The 18,825-nt window shown below is 49.9% G+C and overlaps 1 protein-coding gene and 1 long non-coding RNA gene across 3 annotated transcripts in view; one reads left to right on the plus strand and one right to left on the minus strand.

Moving 5' to 3' along the window:
• Positions 1 to 1,927: 1,927 nt before the first annotated feature.
• On the minus strand, positions 1,928 to 3,792 carry LOC141370104 (uncharacterized). The gene is made up of 3 exons (XR_012373854.1): positions 3,479 to 3,792; positions 2,383 to 3,372; positions 1,928 to 2,132 (listed from the first exon to the last, which is right to left on the minus strand). It is a non-coding gene; the product is annotated as an uncharacterized lncRNA (long non-coding RNA).
• The window catches only part of E2F3 (E2F transcription factor 3), a 74,443-nt gene continuing 58,939 nt past the window's right edge, over positions 3,322 to 18,825 (plus strand). Inside the window, exons 1-2 of one of the 2 annotated variants that reach the window (XM_073877630.1) lie at positions 4,820 to 5,067; positions 12,864 to 12,970. In XM_073877630.1, coding sequence (XP_073733731.1) covers positions 12,872 to 12,970 — 99 coding nt within the window. In that variant the 5' untranslated portion in view covers positions 4,820 to 5,067; positions 12,864 to 12,871. Of the gene's footprint in view, positions 3,845 to 4,819; positions 5,068 to 12,863; positions 12,971 to 18,825 lie in introns of those variants that run through there. The other variant, XM_073877629.1, reaches the window with a different exon arrangement.

Genomic DNA, 18,825 nt, shown 5'->3' on the forward strand with positions numbered 1-18,825 from the left:
CAACGGAAATTTATTCTAACGCAGGTCTAGAAGCCAGAAGTCCTAGATCTAGGTGTTGGCAGGGCTCTGCTCCCTCCAGAGGCTTTATGGAAGATTCTACTCCATGCCTCTTCTAGCTTCTGGTGGCTGTTGGCATTTCTTGACTTTCAGCTGCTCATTCCAACCCCTGCCTCCATCTTCAACAAAGCCTCTCCTCTGTGTCCTTCCTCTGGGTGTCTAAGGATATTTGTCATTGAATTTAGCTCACCTAGGTAATTCAGAAGGATCTTATCTTGAGATCCTTGACTTAATTACATCTGCAAAGATCCTTTTTCCAAATAAGTTCACACTATAGGTTCTAGGGATAGGATAAGGACATGTTTTTTTGAGGGGCCACCACTCAAACTAACTATACAAGCCCATTTTGTAACAACTAGCTGCCTGGGCCACTGTCAAAGCAAGAGAAAGGAGGTGGTGGTTGGCAAGAGCTATCTGGCTCAAGTGCTAGATCAGTCTAACCCTTAAGGGAATGACAGGGAGGCTCAGAGTCAGGAAGCAGCCAGGAGCCACTAACCCATTAGATGGGAGTGGATGAGCAGCAGCGAGGACTTTATTACCATGAACTTCTGAGTCAGTTTTCTAGAATCCCTACTAACCAGGACATCACTGTGCTCCCACTCTGGGACAAAGCTAACCTGCCACAGGAAGTGGACATCCACAGGCAATTGGGAAGATTTGAGGCTGGGAGTCAGATTGGACTACACAGAGCTACAAAGCACAATCACACAAATAAATAGAATCATAAATAGCTACCGCTTATTGAGCACCTGCTATGCTATATGCCTGGCACTTTCCATTTATTATTGCCTCTTTTCATCATGACCTTGTAATATGGGCATTGCAATATGATTTCCCACTGAACATATGAGAAAACAGGCTTTTAAAGATTAAAGTTATATAACTAGCAAGTGGCTCCAAAACCCATTATCTTTCTAGTAAAACATGCTGCCTCTCCACAAATCAATAGCCTACCTCAAATTTTAGCATCTTATTTTCTGTCACAAGACATAAAATGCCAAAACATTTGTTTTCTACCAAATACCCTACATTGAAAATATAACTTGGCTAAAGTAGAATAAGAATGTGACTGTCATATTCATCTTAATGTAAATCACTTGCAGGGAGATCTAGCCAGGATTTTGTACACAGTTCCAAATCCTGGGCTTGTCTCTAGTCTTAAAAATGCAGGTCTCTCACGACTTGGGCACAACCCTCACTGCCACCACCAAAACCATGCTGCCAGTGATGTTCTACAGGTGGTAATATCCAAGGAGTTAACCGAACGAGGGTTCTCAGTAGTGACCCACGGTGGAAAGCAGCATCGATGGAACAAGATCAAAGAAACTGCTTATACAGTATGCCTCTAGTCCAACAAGAATTGATGCCCTCCGAATACCACCTAATCTGCCCTAAAGAGAGTGTCAGTTTTATGATAGAGTGTTTGGGGACTAGGCCATGCGTCCCCAACCAGCTTGCATGCAAGACCAAAACATTCCGGAGCCTGGTGCCAGGTTTAACAGTACTTTTAGCTCGTCCTGTTTCAGACTAGGTTAACAGGACTGAAGTATTAGGGAGTCCGAGCCTCAACTGACATATCTGGCCGGGCCTTTCATAATACTGAGTATACGAATTTTTTGGAAATTATTATTAAAAATAACAATAATAGCAAAGTTTTGCAGCAGGGCATGAAGAATCGCAAGCCTCATCACTCCATGAACACCCGCTTAGCGGCTATTTTGTACAATTCTCGGTGACCGGAATTGTAAATGACGACTGACACGTACACCTTTCCCCACATTCCTTTTCCTGTTCAGTCTCACAGAAGCGATCAATTTTTTTAAGACCCATGAACAGAGTTACATCAATACAGAAGTCGATTTGACAATAATTTAATAGACTTCTGGTGACAATTTCTGGTTTACTAAAAAAAAAAAAAAAAGTTTAAAATGTTTTGGAATGAGTCTGGATCGTCGCGTTTGCTTTCAGTCGGAGAACTTGGTAGGAAACCGAGACTGAAAAGCGCTGGTTCCTGGGCGTGAAGCGTTTGCTGGGAGCAAGACGTCATCGTGGGAAGCGTGTACTCCTTCGGATTACTGTTTGGCGGATTAGAAACCCGCAGATCAGTCCTAAATCAGCCCAGATTAACTGCCCTGGGTGCTTCTGGCCAGTGTGTGTGGGGGGGGGGGGGGGTCCGCTGGACTCAAACCAATACTCGTGGTGAGCTTTCGCCCCAAACGTTCCAGAGTTCATTTTTACTTAAACCCCATCCAGGCTAATAATGAAGCTACCAGGAATGATCTGGAAGGCTAACTAAAGTGGTGCCCGCAATCACGTCAGTCGAACCTTCTGCCCCCACGATCCCGTCTGCCCACATGCTTCTGTCTATCAGCCTGGGCCTCCGGATCAGCTCTCGCCGCGGCATTGGTTGGATTTCAGGAAAAGAGAAACCCACGATTTAAAGGGCTCAGGTCCCACCCGCCAGGCATCGTCCGTATGGTCCATCTTGCCTTTGGAGCACATGTGGGAGAATCTCCAGCTCGTGTACCTCTATTACACTGACTGGCCAAAGGAAAGTGAATTCCCGCAAGTGTCCCCTTGGTCACCTTGACAATTTCTAAAACCGAAACTCGCGCTCCAGACTAGATCGACACTGAGTCCGCCGGCGCTGAGCGCCTGCCCAGGTCAGCAGCCCCCGCCCGGCGTGCGGGCGGGGACCGGGCGGAGCTTGGACAAGGCGTGGTTTTCCGTGGGAGAGAAGGAAAGGCTTTGCCCCACCTCTTAAGAACCCTGCTCTCCCTCAGCCAATCAAGGAGACCTATGCAAATAGAGCCCCCTGTCGCCCCGGTAACCATGATGCACGGTAGCCAATGGAAACCAGCAAGTCGCGGCCCTGCGCCACGATTGGGACTTAAGTAAGGAGGCAGAGGCCCAATGGGCTGTGGGAACGGTCCTCGGCGGGTTGAAGGGCGGGGATATGCAAATATGGTTTGAAAAGCCGGCGGGAAATCTGAGTTTCGCGGGAGGACCTTGGCGCGTAAACCGTATCCCTTCATTCATTGTCAGCAGCAGCTTCCTGGAGCCATTTTTCAGCTGCCGGCCGCAGCACCCGGGCTGCCGCCGCCGCCTCGCAATCCGTTGCATCGGCCGCCCCCGACGCCTCCATCCCCCCTCGGGGCCCGATATCCGTGCGGCCGGGACCCTCCTCTCTCCAGAGCCCCGATTATTTTTGGCCCCCGGGGCCCGTGCGGTGCGGAAAAATAAAAAAGAAAAGAGAGAGAAGGGGCTCGGAAGCGCCGGGCGGGGAGGAGAGAAGGAGAGACTTGGAAACTCCGACTGCAAATAATAAAGAAATTGAAAACAATACATTAAAATACCATAGCAATAAAAAGAGCAGGAGCGAGAGATGAGAAAGGGGATCCAGCCCGCCCTGGAGCAGTACCTGGTGACCGCCGGGGGTGGGGAGGGGGCGGCTGTCGCCGCCGCCGCTGCAGCCTCCATGGACAAAAGGGCACTGCTAGCCAGCCCCGGCTTCCCCGCCGCCGCCGCCGCCGCCGCCGCCGCCGCTGCAGCCCCGGGCGCGTACATCCAGATCCTCACCACGAACACTTCCACCACCTCCTGTTCCTCCTCCCTCCAAAGCGGCGCCGTCGCCGCCGGCCCCCTCCTCCCCAGTGCCCCCGGCGCGGAGCAGACCGCCGGCAGCCTCCTCTACACCACGCCGCACGGACCCTCCAGCAGAGCCGGGCTGCTGCAGCAGCCACCAGCGCTGGGACGCGGCGGCAGCGGCGGCGGCGGCGGCCCTCCGGTAATGCCCTCCCGTTCCCACCGTCCCCAGCCCGGGCGGGAGGTGGGCTCGCACCGCGCGGGGTGGTGGGCGCGCTGAGGGCCGCCCCGGGACAGCGCGGGGCCGAGCGTCGTGGGCCTCGGCAGCTGCCCCTCCGACTGGGCTTTATTGTTAGACTTGTGCACTCCCCCTCACCCCCCTGCGCCCGGAGGGTCGGGGGGCTCCGCCAGGCGCGCGGGGCAGCGGGGCTTGCCTTGGCGCGGACCACTTCAAACACTCTGAAACTTTTCGCGGCCCCCCCTTCTTTTCCTGCACTTTCCCCTACCCCCACCCTCCCCTCCCCTTCAACTCGAAGCTTCCTCTTTCTCGGGCGTAGGAAGGGGTCACGCCCCGGATGGAGAAGGGGGTGGGGGAGGGAGTAGTGAACTGGGGAGTGGGGGACTCTGGGGGCTGGAAGCCGGGGGGGCGCTGTTGGGGTGATCACCCCCCGCCGGCCTCGGAGGCCCGTTGGCTGCCGGGGGTCCCTAAGGCGTGCTCGGGGCGCAGGGGCTCTGCCATGCCGCGCTTGACACATTTTGGGATCTGTAACTCCCGGCAACAAAGGGGCCGGGGGAGGCGGAGAGAGGTGGCGGGGAAGGTGGGGCTGGAAGCCGGGTGCGAGCTGGGGCGTGGGCTGTCTGGGGGTGAGGGACTCGCGGGCAGGCGCCCCGGCCTGGGCGCATCCCGGCGGCGGCAGCGGCGGCGCCCGCGTGGCCTGAGCGCCCGGGCCTTTCTCGCCGGGCCCCGGGCCTGCCCTTGACCCGCCTCTCCCCTTGCCCCTTCCTTCCCCGCCCTGTCCCCCTCCCCGCCCCCCGGCGACGGAGGGCGGGGGCAGCCGTGTTCCCGTCCCGCCGCCTGGGTCTGTCCCTCTCCCCGGGACCCGCCGGTGACGTTTCGCACACGTGCGCGGAGGACGCGCCTGTGACTGGGGAGGAGGCGGCGGCGGGAGGGGGCGCTGGAGGGGGAGAGGGGGGCACCCACTTCCTCCTGCTCGCCGGCTCCCTGGCCTGGGACGGTCCCGGCGCCCTCGCACCCGCCCCCGGCACGGCCACCCTCCCTCTGCTCTCCCTAACCCCCCCCCACCACGGGCGCCCGCCCTCGCCCGGCGCCGCCGGTCTGTTCGGCCCTCCGGGCCCCCTCTCCAGCCGGCCCCCCCCACCTCCCCCGGAGCCAGGCTGGTTTCGGAAATGCCCTTACAGCAGCAGGTTAGTGACCGGGACGGCTCGGGGGCTGCCGCCGCCGCGGGGGCACCGGATTCTGTTGGGGGCTGAAGCCGTGGGGGTAGGCGGTTGAGCGGGGTTTTGGAGTGGGAACGGGGGGTTGGGTGCTTGAGGGAAATGAGTAAGCAAGAAAAATCTAACTAAGTAAATGCCCCGGCCTCCGGTTCTACGAACCTCGGGCCGGGAGTGTCCGCCCCAGGGGGTGGGTATGGTGTTTACGTGTATTTTTTTTCTAGGGGGCCGATGGATGGGCGATCGGAAAGCGGAGGGGGGGCTTCTCGCCAATGGCCGAGTTGAGCTCTGTTTTCTGTCTTCCTTCCCTTGTGCTGGAGGGGGAGGGGGCCGGGTCAGAGGGTAGGGTGTCTGTAGGATTCCCAGGCCACCCGCCACCCCCTCCCTTTGTCCCTGTAATTTATAAAGCGCCTTTGAGAGATGATTTAGGTCAGTATGCGGCTTCTCTTTTTGTCGATACTAGAAAGAAGTGTGGCCCGGAGGTCTCTCCCCTTTCTCCTTTTCTCTCCTTCATTCCCTTCCTCCATGGCTCCTGTCTTCACCCTCGTGGTGAGGGTTGGCCCCCACGAGGTTAGAAACGAACGCGAGACAGCTATGGTTGTTGATAATACCAGTCGTTGACCTCACCTTGTCTCAGTTCCAAATGGGTGTATTTTTTGGAGAATCAAGATTTTGCAGGGCTCTTTAAGAAAGTCAGCACCTACGCAGCACTTTGGGAAATGAGATGGGTTTTGGAATAATGAAGATTTTTTTTATTCCCTTACTCTTTCCAATTTCTCCCATGGTTGGATCTTCACTGCTTTCCGGCCCCGGAGATACTTGCTGAGGATGTGTGATACAGTCTCATATAGTCTCAAAGAAGCTCATCGTTTTTAGTGACAAGGGTCTGCCAGCAGGGGGGAGATAGAGTACAGTACCTACTTACACATACTGTATCCAGGATGCTGGATCTCAGGCACAAGAATATTCCATGCTTTTAGCATTAAATACTGTTAACTTCATCTGACCTGAACATGTTTAGAATATTTTTTAAGCATATTGGCCCCTTACATAGTTCTCTTGCTGTATCAGAAACCTAATCTGAAACAACCACCTATTGACATAATTCTTGGATTGGATTCAGATTTATGGGAGAGTAGTTTTGATAATGGGAAATTATGAGACCACCAGATTGCTAGGGTTTTTTTGGGTTTTTGTTTTGTTTTTTGTTTTTGTTTTTGAATCTTAGCCTGCTTGTCGAACCTCCAAAACTGTCTAGCCAAACTTAGATGTAGTTCATTGTGTTTAAAGTATAAAAATTACCCTGTCTTCCAAGTTATGTCAAAACTTTATCTTTCTTTCCATGAAATTATTCCAAAATCATGAACATTGAAGATAAAGTTTGATTTTCTCACCAAATTATATTAAACTTCTATTTAAGCCTTGAAATTTTGTTCATCTTCTTCCACTAAGGCAGAAGATGGCTTGGGGATAGCTAAGTGATTGGCTGAGCAGAGTAACCATTTAAACACTTTGTGTCCAAGAAGAGGTTGAGAACTCTGTTCTGGTGGCCAGATTTGCAGACCCACCTGGTTCCAGTTCTCAAGAACATCTAACAGCTTTTTACAGGAAGAGATCCTCAACCTTTTTTTAATGGGAGAAAATATATGAGTACTATTTTACTAGCTATATTGCTGCTGTCATTTACAAGTTTTATGATCTTAGGCAAATAACTTAATTTCTCAAAAGCTTTCCTCTTCTGTAAAATAGGAACAATAGCAAGGTTAAGGTTCTCTTTCTTTTTAAGAGTTCAATATGATAATGCATGTAAAACTCTTCACACAGTGCCAGGCAAATAGTAGATATCCAACAAAATTAACATTCGGAAATGTTATTTCTTTTATAACTTAGAGAAATAGTGTTAAGACTTTGTGCACACTGCCTTGTTTATTTACATATGAGAGTAAAAGGGTTAAAGGTTTTCTAAGGTGATATGTAATTAATGATACCGAATTAATTTGGGTTTTTAAATCCACAGAACGTGGCTCTTCCAGCAATGGGTAAAATAGGGACATGTCCCTATTTTAGTCCCAGGACTATAGTCCCAGGACTATATAGAGATTGGTGTCGAACTGCCTGTACATGATCTTGTGCCCTGAGTGGTGATAAATTTAGATCAACTCATCCTCACTTTTTCACCTGGGCTCTACCTCTCCCGTGACTCCATGGACCTGCTCCCTTCAGGGTGCTGTCTGTGCTTCCTGGCTCTCAATTGTCAGCAAGGCAGAGGCATGCTCTAGGTAAATTCATTTTCAACTGGTGGACTCGTGGAAATGGAAGAGCTGTAGAGGCCCAGAAGTGCTATTTTCTGAAGCAGAAAGGGCTTCATCATTTTCTGCCTCTTCTTAAAAAAGAAGGTGAGATTTATTTCATTCTCCTCCTAGAAAATTTGGGATCTATTAACAGGAGAGACAGTGGCCTTTCACATCTGATTTAATTTAATCCAGTCACAGCAGCCTCCTCATTATACTTTGGGAAAGAACCCACAGTGCTCGAAATTTCGGTGTGAGAATGGAGGAGCCATAGATGCTGTAGCTGGGTTTGTTGTTTCCTGTGCAAGTATAAAAGAAAAAACGCCGGGTTCCTGTGGTTCTATACTCAATAATCTTGCTTCTGCTGAGATATATAGTTGATGCCAAGTTTAAACTAGGAGAGAATTTTTAGTCACTACATACCCCAAAATGGAAGTTTTAATATAATGCAGTGCCCAGACTCGGGCAGTACAAATAGCTCCTCTATAATCAGTACCCAGGGCGCCACTCTAATCATCCTCTCGAACAAAGCACCCTTAAATGTGGCACTGCGAGTGGAGGAACCCAAGCTTGTGCACAGGAAAGGATTTTTTTTTTTTTCCTATAAGTCATCACCTTGTGTAATGCTTGGAAGAGTAGATTCTGAGATTAATGTTGTGCGGTGTAAAGCTAACTTGAAAACAGAAAATAATACTCAAAGCTTAGGCCTGAATAAACAGCAGCACCTGGAGATTTAAAGGCTGAGGGGGAGGGGAGGCGGGGAGTTGCTTTTATTCTCATTTCTCAGAGATCTCATGCAGTAGTTTTCTTTTTAACTCTTCTGTCTTGGGGTGCCTGGGGGGTTCAGTTGGTTAAGCGTCCCACTCTTGATCTCAGCTCAGGTCTTGATCTCAGGGTCATGAGTTCAAGCCCCGTATTGGGCTCCACGCTGGGCCGGGCTAGGAGCCTACTTGAAAAACAAAACAAAACCTCTTCTGTCTTGATTGCCTCCCCAAAGATATGCCACCCACACCTTCAACCCTCTTTCCACAGGACTGGGACCCATTTGGCAAAGCTTCAGATAACCCATCCTTAGTCTTCTGATTTCACAGGATTTACCTGTCTTCCATTTGTCCAGTTTACAGCCACTTTGCCAGGCTCACCGGCTCCCATTCCTTTGTAACCACCTCCTTTCTTACTAACGTTTTTAAACCCAGGATGAGAGAAAGCCAGCCATTGACCTGTGCTCAGGATATCGAGTCCTGCCTCGATGCCCATGAAACCACTCCAAAGAGTGCAAGGCACAGAAGTAGATTCAATTCTTACCACGTTCTGTGTTTCAATTTGGTTTTTAGAGAGGGGAACTTTCCTGAATTCTTCGAGGTACTAATAAGCATGTGGTTTAATGCATATTCTCATGCTTGTTAGCAGCTTTAAAATAGTGTTTTAGGGACTGTATTTACAATTGCTAAGAAGCATTTTTTTCTACTAATCATTTTTCATGGGACTAAGAAGGGAAGATAAACTGGGAAAGCAGTAAATATAGGAAACCACTAATGGTATCTCCTTCCTCCTACTCTGATCCACTCTTTGGCTTCACAGAGTGACTTGGAAAATGTATCTTACGCAGAGAAAAGTTAGACAACAGAAGGCTCAGAAAAGCAACAACTGAGGTGAGGACAGGAAACCCAGGAGGGGGGTTCCTATAGAGGGGTAACGCACGTAGCATTGCTCCAGTAAGAAGGAAATTGGTTTATTTTCTGTTGTCAGTTTTGCTTCAAACACTCCCCCCACCCCCATAAAGCAGTGTGTCTTTAGAACTCAAAGAATGTACAAGTCACAAGAATGCATTCTTAGTCTTCCCCGGACCTCAACTGGGGAGTTAGTCTTGTGGCCATGGTGGAGTATCACTTTGAGCAAGAGGAGATAAAGCCCACTGGGTGCCAGATGGTATCACAAAGCCCATGCACTTTGCTTTGCTGGAGAGAACCTGAGCAAAGCAGACCATTACTTAGATTGGTCAGCTAAAGCAGGGGTTTATGTCCACTGGAGGCCGATAGGGAGAATGAACAGCTGGTGGAATAGGGAAGAAATGAAGAAAAGTACAGGTGACCCTTGAACAGCACGCACACACAACCAAAAATCTGAATATAGCTTTTGACTCCCCCAAAAACTTAACTACCAACAGCCTACTGTTGAACCTTTCCTGATAACACAGTTAACACAGATTTTGCCTGTGTATTACATACAGTGTTAGAATAAAGTAAGCCTGAGGAAAGAAAGTGTTAAGGTCACAAGGAAGAGAAAATACACTTCTAGTACTACAAAAAATAAATAAATAAAACCCCATAGAAGTGGACCCATGTACTTCAAACCTGTGTTGTTCAAGGGTCAACTATAAGTGACTTTGGCCCAACTGTCTGGGGCTATCTGTAGGGTCCAGGCAGTATTCTTATAACTCGACAGTCCCTAAGAAAAATGCTTTCGGTTAGCACGGGCAACAATCGATGGTTCCTGTGGTCTTCGTTCGACTCCTAACGTTGAGAGCTGTGAAGCAACAGTTATCCTCTGACCAGATCCCTTCGTTTTGCAGGTGAAGAAATTCAGCCCCAGTGGAGTTCAGTTACTTGCCCAAGGTCACAAGCTAGCTCATGGCAAAGCCAGGACTGAAATTAGAGACTTGAATTCTTAGAGGAAGCTTCAGTCACCAAGAAAAGGTTAACTATGTCTCAGGTGCCCTATATGGGAAAAATCGGATGTATAGAGTCCATTTTAGATTGCCTTCAGGAGGGGGTGACATTTTTTTTTTGACGTGCACATATGGAAGTATCCTTTGAACAGTTGGTCTTGGAGTAACAGCTCATTGTCAAATATTTAGAATAAGCGAGTGACTTAGATGTTCAATGAAAGGGAATTTTTCAAAATGGAAGGAATGACTGACTTATAAAAACGTGGCAGTGTTTTTAAAGCTTTGTTACAAGCTTATTCTCTGTGTATATGACATTTCGGATGCTTTTATTAAAAGGGGAAACATACAGAGAAGAGAACCTAAGAGGACTTTTGAAACTTTTTTCAGTGCAGGGCACCAAATAGCTCCGGTGCTGGAAGTTTTGTCCAGGGCCATCCACGTCTGGAGTTACTGGACAGGTTTTCAGAGGTCCTTGCCGGGTCACACTGGGCTAGAGGCTCTTCCCGCAGGAAAGACTTCTGATCTAACCAAGTGGCTGGTCAGTTAACACTTTCAGAGGAAGTCACCATCCCCTAAAACTCAGAACGCATTTCATTAAAATGTCAACTTTTACTGGTGGAACTGAGGAAGCTTAAAAATAGAACCACTTCAAGCCCTGGAGCCTAAAAGTGAAACCTAATCTGAGGTGGCTGTAGTTCATCCAGTTGTTAGGGGCTCGGATCTATGGCTTGTGTGTCGCCCACAGACCCGCAAGGGGCTGTGCGAAGCGCCGGCCTCTCGACCAGGGAGCGCTCAGGAGCGTGAAGACCGGTTGTGCTTATCAGTGAAACTCGTGTTCCAGAAGATATTTTGGTAAACGGAGTCCGTCTTCCAGGCAGCGAGAAGCGAGTGCCCTTGGTCCTCCCGGCCAGCTCATGCCTGGCTAACCCTGGAGAGCCTTTTGGCTCCTCTGGCATGCTCTAGTTTTCATGCCCCCAGTGGTTGTGGCTCCGGACCCTGGGGTCACGGGAAGGGAGCTCAGAGCCCCGAGAGCTTGAGAGCTCACCCTCTCCTTTGCCCGCTGCCATTTCTGATGCTCCAAGGTTCTAGAGCTAGAAAACCAGAGCTGTAGCCCTGTGGGCCCCAAGCCCCATCTCCTTTGAGTCCCGCTGGGTCTGGCAGGCCTTAGGAGAGAGGGAGGCTCGTGTGCCAAACGGCACCCTCACCTTGAATTCAGGCGACAAGGGAAGGGCAGCTGGGTATGAGGGTCAGATGGTGGAGTCTAGAGCCAGGGCACCTGGGTTCTTACTCTGGCTCCGCGCACCAGCTATATGACTTGGGGCTTAGCACGCCGAACCTCTTCGCCTCAGTTTCCTAACCGGTAGAATGGGAAGATCACAGTACCTAACCCCCGACCCCCCGGGGTTGGAGGGGGGGGTTAGGAAGATTGCAGGAGTTCGTTCTTACTTGTAAAGTAAGTAGATGAGGCCTGGCACATGGGAGGGGTCATGAGAGTGTTCAGCAGATACCTGGCAGGACCGGGCTCCCCTTCCACGGCCATCTCTTGGGCTGTCCTTTGTGGCCTGTTTTCTTAACTAGCCCCGCCTTCATTTAAACCCAGTTACACCTCCACAAAAGGTGGTGGCGGGGAGGAGGAGTGACGCAGGGGGCCGTTTTCTCCTGACCTGGTCATTAGGGTGTGTGTCTCTTGATAAGCCGTGCACTGACTTGGGAGAAGGAACAGAAGAATAAGCTTCTTATTATAATAGTCCTAGCAGTAGTAATCGCGTCGTGAGGAAAGGCTTTATTTCTGCGATTAAATGCGTTAATAAAGTTGCACTGTTAGCGTGATTTCACTTCTGCACAGTAAACTGTGGCTTAAGACTGAATGGCCGGAATCGGGGAGTCTGAGCACGCTGGGCCCCGGCTGGCGCAGAGGCCCCCGTCCATGGAGGGGGTGGGAGGGGAGAACTGCGCTGATCTCCAGAGTCGGGGAGCCTGCCTCCGGGCCTCCCTGTCCCCTTCACCCATCGCCTCTCCCTCCGCCTGGCTTCTAGAACGATGCCAGGATTGCAGCCTTCCCTGGCCGCGCTTGCGACTTACCAAATTAGTTACAACCTTTTCCGCGGCGTTCGAGGTCCGGTGAGATCTCGCCTTTCCCGTTCTGCCTCCCGTTCCTCCTGGCTGGGCTGCTGGCCGGGCACAGCCTTCAGGCGGCTGCCGGGTTCCTTCTGACGCCTTCGTTTGCTCGTGGGTTCCCTTTCCTCCCGCTCCACCTCGCTTCTCTTGCTGCCCTCATTCCCACCGGCCCCGAGTCCGCCTCTTCGCCGCCTCATTACTGGCGTTCCTGCAGGCTCCAGGAATCCCGTCTGGGGTGGTTTCCTCACGTACTGCCCACAGTGCCTTCTACACCGTAAGACCCAGATATTCGAGAGGCGTTTTCATTCGATGTCTCCGGTGTGCTCGGCACCCTGGTTGGTCTGTCGGGGATGGAGAAGAAGTCGGAGGTGTGACCCGCCCACTCTGGAGTTTACAGTCTGTTTGGGGAGACAGGCTTTAAACACAAGGTGATTTCGCGAGCAAGACTAAACAGGAGTCAGGAGGGAAGCAAGACTCATCTAGTCCTCAGTGGCGCAGTGCTGACAAGAGGTGCTGGCTGGGCCAGGGGAGAGGGGAGCTCTCGGGACCGTCAGTCTCGGAGCACACGAGGGTGCACATTCGAATTATCTGGGCACTTCCAAAAACATACCAAAAACTCGGGCCCCACCTGGTTTAATTAGAATCCTTGAGGGTGGCATCCAGACATGGGAATTTTTTTCTTTTTTTCCAAGTGTCCCAGATGATTTTGCTGTGCATTCGCAGCTGGAACCATGGAGCTAGATGGAGAAGGAAGATTGAGGAGCTTGTTCATGGCTGGGGAAGCGTCGTGAGGCGAAAGGTAGGGAGAGGAATATAGGTCACAGGAGGAGAGACCAGTTGGACTGCAGTCAGTATGGGGGAGTAACAGAACCTAACATTGGACGTGTTGGTGGAACTGGTCTAGAATAGGGCTTGGCCTTCCTGCGACGGTCAGGCAGGGAGTTAATCCTAAGTGATGTGGGGGGCTATGCTTTGCTATCAAAGGGGGGCCGTGGGACCCAGCCCTAGGCAATGTCTGCCAGAGGGGAAGGCAGGCCCTGCGCGTTGCCGTATCTTCAACCTTCTTAAAATGCCAGAATCTACCAGTTTTAAACTGTTGGCTCGATTAAATAGGAAAATGTGCCGGCCAAACAAAATAGGTCTCTAGGACAGATTTGGCTTAAGGGCTGCCACTCAGCAGTCTCTGGTCTATGGGATAATAATAGCTAATGTTTATTGAGTGCCCGAGTGTGTGGAGGGCACTAAACTAAGTGCTTTACGCACATTAGCACATTATCCACATAACAACCTATGAAGTGGGTATTATCATCATGCTTGTTCTGCACAGGGAGAAACAGTGAGGGGTTAAGGGGCTGGCTCTGGTCCCTACTGATGAGTGGGGCCGCAGAAATGGAACCCGAAGGGCCTGGCTACAAAGTCTCCGCTCATTCCTGGCTTTTGTCCTCTGTGGTCTCTGACATAGTGTTCATTATATAGTAGAAACTCAAGATGCCTGTCAAAAAGGAATCACCCGGTGTTTTTCCAAGCTTCCCTGATAGCAAGAATTGCCTGTAGCCCTTGTCCCTCTACCCTCTTCAATTAGAGAGAAATACCAAGATCTTCTGATCTTCTGGGATGTGTGACAAACACCGGTGGCTGGAAGGAGTTGAGCACAGGCAAAGGTTCTGGAAGCTGGAACGGCCAGGCGAGGGCTGAAGCTACCTGCAGAACCCGTGCACTAGTGTTGGGCTCATCTCAGCTCCTTCCTCAGCCCAGAGGGACTAGCCCAGCAGACCCCGGAAACCTGGGCCAGGTGCGCTGGACCCCAAGCCCGCCCCTGTGGCTCCAACACCCGTATATCCAGGTCATTGCTAAGGCAGACCATCTGAAGGTGGGTTACCCAAAACCCAAAGTGAGCAAAACAAGAAGGGGCTCCCAAAGCACTGAGAACCTCGGCCCAGGAGGTCCAAGTGGGTGTGATTGCCGCATGCCGGGTGCCCACACGGGCTGGGAGCATACCATATCGTATGACATGCTGGACGTTGTGCCTTCAGAGGATTCACTTGACCCTGTAGTAGGAAGGCTTCTCATTCTGTTGGGTCTAGGCCTGCCTGGAACAGGTTACCAAGTGAACTCAAAGCCAGGAAATTTCCCTGGGGAGGGAGCCAGGTCACACCATTTAGGGTGTGGGCACCACAGATCTCATGAGTCTGGAAGCAGGATAGCAACAGTGACCATGTGAAAAGGCAGGATGGAAGTGAGGGAAAGGCTGAGAAAAGAGCTAAAAGGACTTCAGACTGCCCCCGCGCTTCGCTCCCGGGACCTTCGGGATGGGCGAGACCAGGGGTGTTCTCCATCACTGTGCGCGCTGTGGGGAGCGGATGGTTATTTGGTAGGAGTTGGTTGTGAGTGACACCACAGGCCATCCAGCTTCCTGAGAGGCTAGGGTCACGCTCTGGAAATGTGGCCTTGGCACAGAGGACTCAGTGGGCCTCTTGAAGAACAATGGCGAGCCAAGAACTGGTCTCCCTAACTTAAAAGAAAGAAAGAAAGAAAGAATGAATGAATGTGGTGCCACAAGAATACCTTTCATTGTTTTCACTTCTTCCCGCGTAATATGAAAACGAGACAGATCCATCAGGTTGATTGGGGGGATCAATACTGTCAGGGCTCACTGAGACGAGCCATCAGGTGTTATTTATTATGTGCTTTACCAGGTCCGGGCCTAGCTCCTGGCTGCTTTGAGAGAGCCCACAGTTTGCAACCCCTCGAAGGCGAGAGCCAGCTAGGGAGCATAAAGAAAGGTCACATAATTACGTCTTGAACTAAGATGGCTCTTTGGACCGTAATTTCCTAGGCTCTCTGATTTTGCTGATTAAAAGAAAAAAATCTTGAACTTTCTTAAGCTCTAGCACATTAGCATTTAAAAATGAGTCGTTGAGTACTCCTCTGGAGGAAAGACTCATGTAAACTCTTAAGTATCTTTATAATTAATTTTTAAATATGTAACTTGTACTTTAGCCCATTTCCAGCACTCCACGAACTGACTGATTTTGTGGCTATATTGGGTAGCAAAACTGGTGATGATCACACTAATCATGTAAAGTTTCCAACCTTTCATGTTGCTGTTTTCCCCGTTAGCATCTCCAGCACCCTAAATCTGGGACTCTAGGAGGCGGGGCTCTGAGCCCTGGTGTCAGGGCAGTGGGTCACTGAAGGAGCACAGGGCTCAGAGATCTGGCCTCAAAAACGGGCTCTGTCACTTACCAGCATGTGACCTTTTACAAATGAGATGTATGAGCTGAAGGTACCTAAAATAGTGTTTCCTGTCTCCTTCAGCGGTTCGTTCGAAGGATTAAAAGAGATAGCATTTATAGGAAATGTGTGTTCCTGATTCAGTGCGCACCCCTCCTCCACCTCCACAGTGGAAACTCTTGAGTATTGGTGGGTCTGAATTCTCAGTATTTTTACCCCCTCCAGGGAAAGCCGAGTGTCGGACAGATACTTATCGCACACCCACTTTGTGCAGAATGCAGTTCTCAGTGTTTTGAGGCCTTCAAAGGCGACCAAGACGCTCTTGGCCCTCATCAGGAGAAAGGCAAGATGGAACATGTTCTTCCGTCATTAAGACGAGATAGAAGACAGTGAAGGCCGTAAGATGGTGTCAGTGGAGTTTCTTAGGCTCCCAAACTTGGGGAAGAGAAGAAAGCTGGAGGGCATTTGAAAATGGAGAAGGACTTCAGGCACCACTGACGTTTTGGGCAGAGACTGCCTCCACTTGATGTCAGTCCCCCCTCCAAGTACAACATCAGCGTGGTCTCTGGACATTGCCAGTGTCTCCTGGGGGCAAAATCAACCCCCTTCCCCATTGAGAACTGCTGTACTAGAGCTCGAAGGAAGGGCAGCAACAGGGAATCCCATAGATGCATCTTTGATATAAAGTGTGTATTGACATTCTAAAGTATGGTAGAGATTTTCAAAGCAAATGATCTCTCATAGCTTGATTTTAATTTCGGCATGCCTACCCTCCCGTGGAACCCCGGAGCCGTGCTCCCACCCTTGGTCAATGATACAAAGAAAACATGCTCTACCTAGCCTGCCGAAGCCCTGGCCCATGTCTGGGCGGGCGTGCTGTGAATCGGCCACGCAAAGCCTCCCCGTAACTTGGAAAAGAAAGGATCAAAGTCTGCAGCTCAGCGAAGGCCGAGGAAGTTTTGCATTTATCATTTACTGACCTGGGTCATTAAGACAGACCTGCTCAGGACCTCCTGTTCAGCGTGGTTGTTCATCCCCGTGCAACCATGCCATACTTCTCACGATTTGGGCACACGATTTCCCCTCTCAGCCCCATCTCCCTCACCTGAATTGGGGTTCCTACATCACGGGGCTGTTGTGAAAGTCGAATGCCATAATGTGTGTCAAGTGCTGGCTCCAGGGCCGGCCACATGCTCAACTCGGGAGCGTTTGCCATCGTTGCCTGTGGGTATCCGAAGCGGTACCGTCGTTGTTAAGTAGAAGCTTCCCTTCCAGCGCAAACCAACTGTTAGCAAATAGGGGGAAGCGGACTGAGAGGTGCAAACTTGCAGTTATAAAATAAGTTAGTCACAAGGGTAAAAAGTACAGCATGGGGAATAGTCCAGTAATATTGTGATAACTTCATACGGTGACGGTGACGGTAACTACACTTAGTGGTGCTGAGCATTTCCTAGCACAGATAATTGTTGAATCACTGTGCTGGACACCTGAAACTAACATCATATGCGTCAACTCTACTTCAGTGAAAAATAAAAATAACAGGGCGCCTAGGTGGCTCCATTGGTGAGGCGTCTTAACACTTGGTTTCGGCTCAGGTCTTGATCTCAGGGTCATGAGATGGAGCTCCGCCTCGGGCTCTGTGCTCAGCGCGGAGTCTGCTTGGGATTCTCTGCCTCTCCCTCTCCCTCCTCTCTAAAAAAAATTAATAAATAAAAACAAAAATAAATGCTCAGAAGAAAATAATCTTAAATGTGCATATCAAAAAAGAAGTTAGAAAGGTAAAAATCTTTTTAAAAAGAATTGAAGTCTGTAGAGATTTAAGAAACATCTGTTAATGTGTTATTAATAAGCTAGCAGAAGTGAATCAATGTCAACTGAGAAATATTAATTTGCATCAAATACTTAATAAGAAAAAATGCATAATATACATTTTTCATCGTATGTAGTAATTGTGCAATCCAAACATTTTGAAATACATCGGCCAACCAGGAAATTTATACATTGTTGAAGACTAGATTACATTTGTAAATGAAGAGAAAAACCTGGTGTTTTTTTTTTTAACGTCATGTTTATTATATTTTGCAAGTGACAGTATTAACTGTGGTACACACAGAAGCAGATGACAGAAATGTCAGCTCCACGTCTCCTTGAAGTGACACAATTTCCCCTTCTAATAAAAAAGAATACTATAGCTCAGCCTTCCATTCAGACTTGCTCACTGAAACACGGAAAATCTGAGTTTCGAGTTTTCAGAATTAGATGCTTTAGCAAGAATATGCATGTCAATTACTTTGCATTCCAAAGGAGTATTGGGCTGCCTGACTAGAAAGACGGGAACATGCCACGAAGAGATCAACTGGGTGCCGGTGGCATGGGCTCTGCACAACATTTAACTGTACCTCCAGGGGTGTGGAGAGCCTTCACCTGCTCAGGAGAGCCGACAGTGCTCATCCCTCCCCAACTCTGCGTCCAGTGAATCCACACGGATAGCTTGTAATTGACCATGGTGGAAGGATTTAATTAGGGCTTTTTTTTTTTTTTTTCCTGGAGAGCTGGTTGTGAAATATTTAAAAATGTATTCTGTTGTGACCATGGGAAAAAGAAAACCCAAAAACTGTTAGCAGCCATTCCCTTTGTAGCTGGTGCATATACAACCACTTTCCCTGGTGCACCCCTACCCGTATGGGCCAGTCTCCACCATGGAGTGTACCGATTCATTTGACTTCCCTGGTAGGGGTGTATGGGGCACCTGCTATACGTCAGCCCCTCTTCTAGGCGCTAGGCATACAGCAACAGACAAAATCCCCTGCCCTGTTCCCATCTTTGATGGATTCTGGTCTATTTTTTTTTTTTTAAGAACAGTGGTTCTGAGGTGTGTGGTCTCAGACCAGCAGAAGCACTTGGGAGCATGTTAGAAATGCAGACTTTCCGGTCACACCTGAGACCTACTGAGGCAGAAGCTCTGGGGTGGGAAGCAGCAGTGTAGGGTTAAACTGCACCCCCCCTCCCCCGCCCGTCATGCTGGTACACCAAGTTTGGGAAAGACACTGTTAGAGAAAAGAGCTCTCAGCAAGAAAGGACTGGAGAATGCTAAGGTCTCGCTTGTGCTACAGTGTTGCTCACGTAAGTGCAAGTCTCCTAGCAGCAAAGCTTACAAACCATAGTCTTGGGTGTATCAAGATGGTTTGAAACTGGCAGTACCCCTTGATCTCTCCCTGGACCTGGCATCCCTCCCTGAAACCAGAGGCTCTGGGAGGATCCTGCACGCTGCAGCCCAGAACTCAGTAACAGAAATTCTTAGCCTTCTTTGGGCTTTTCATCATCCGGCAAAACAGGGAAACTGCTTCCCTCCCTTTTCTCCAGAGACTGTTGACATGTTTGCTTGACAAATATTTTCCTCCTCTTAATTCCTTCCCTCTT

This window comes from Callorhinus ursinus, unplaced genomic scaffold, assembly GCF_003265705.2.
Source record: "Callorhinus ursinus isolate GAN/ISIS: 27379988/994484 unplaced genomic scaffold, GSC_fseal_2.0 scaffold26, whole genome shotgun sequence".
In the NCBI taxonomy this organism is placed as follows: Eukaryota; Metazoa; Chordata; class Mammalia; order Carnivora; family Otariidae; genus Callorhinus; species Callorhinus ursinus.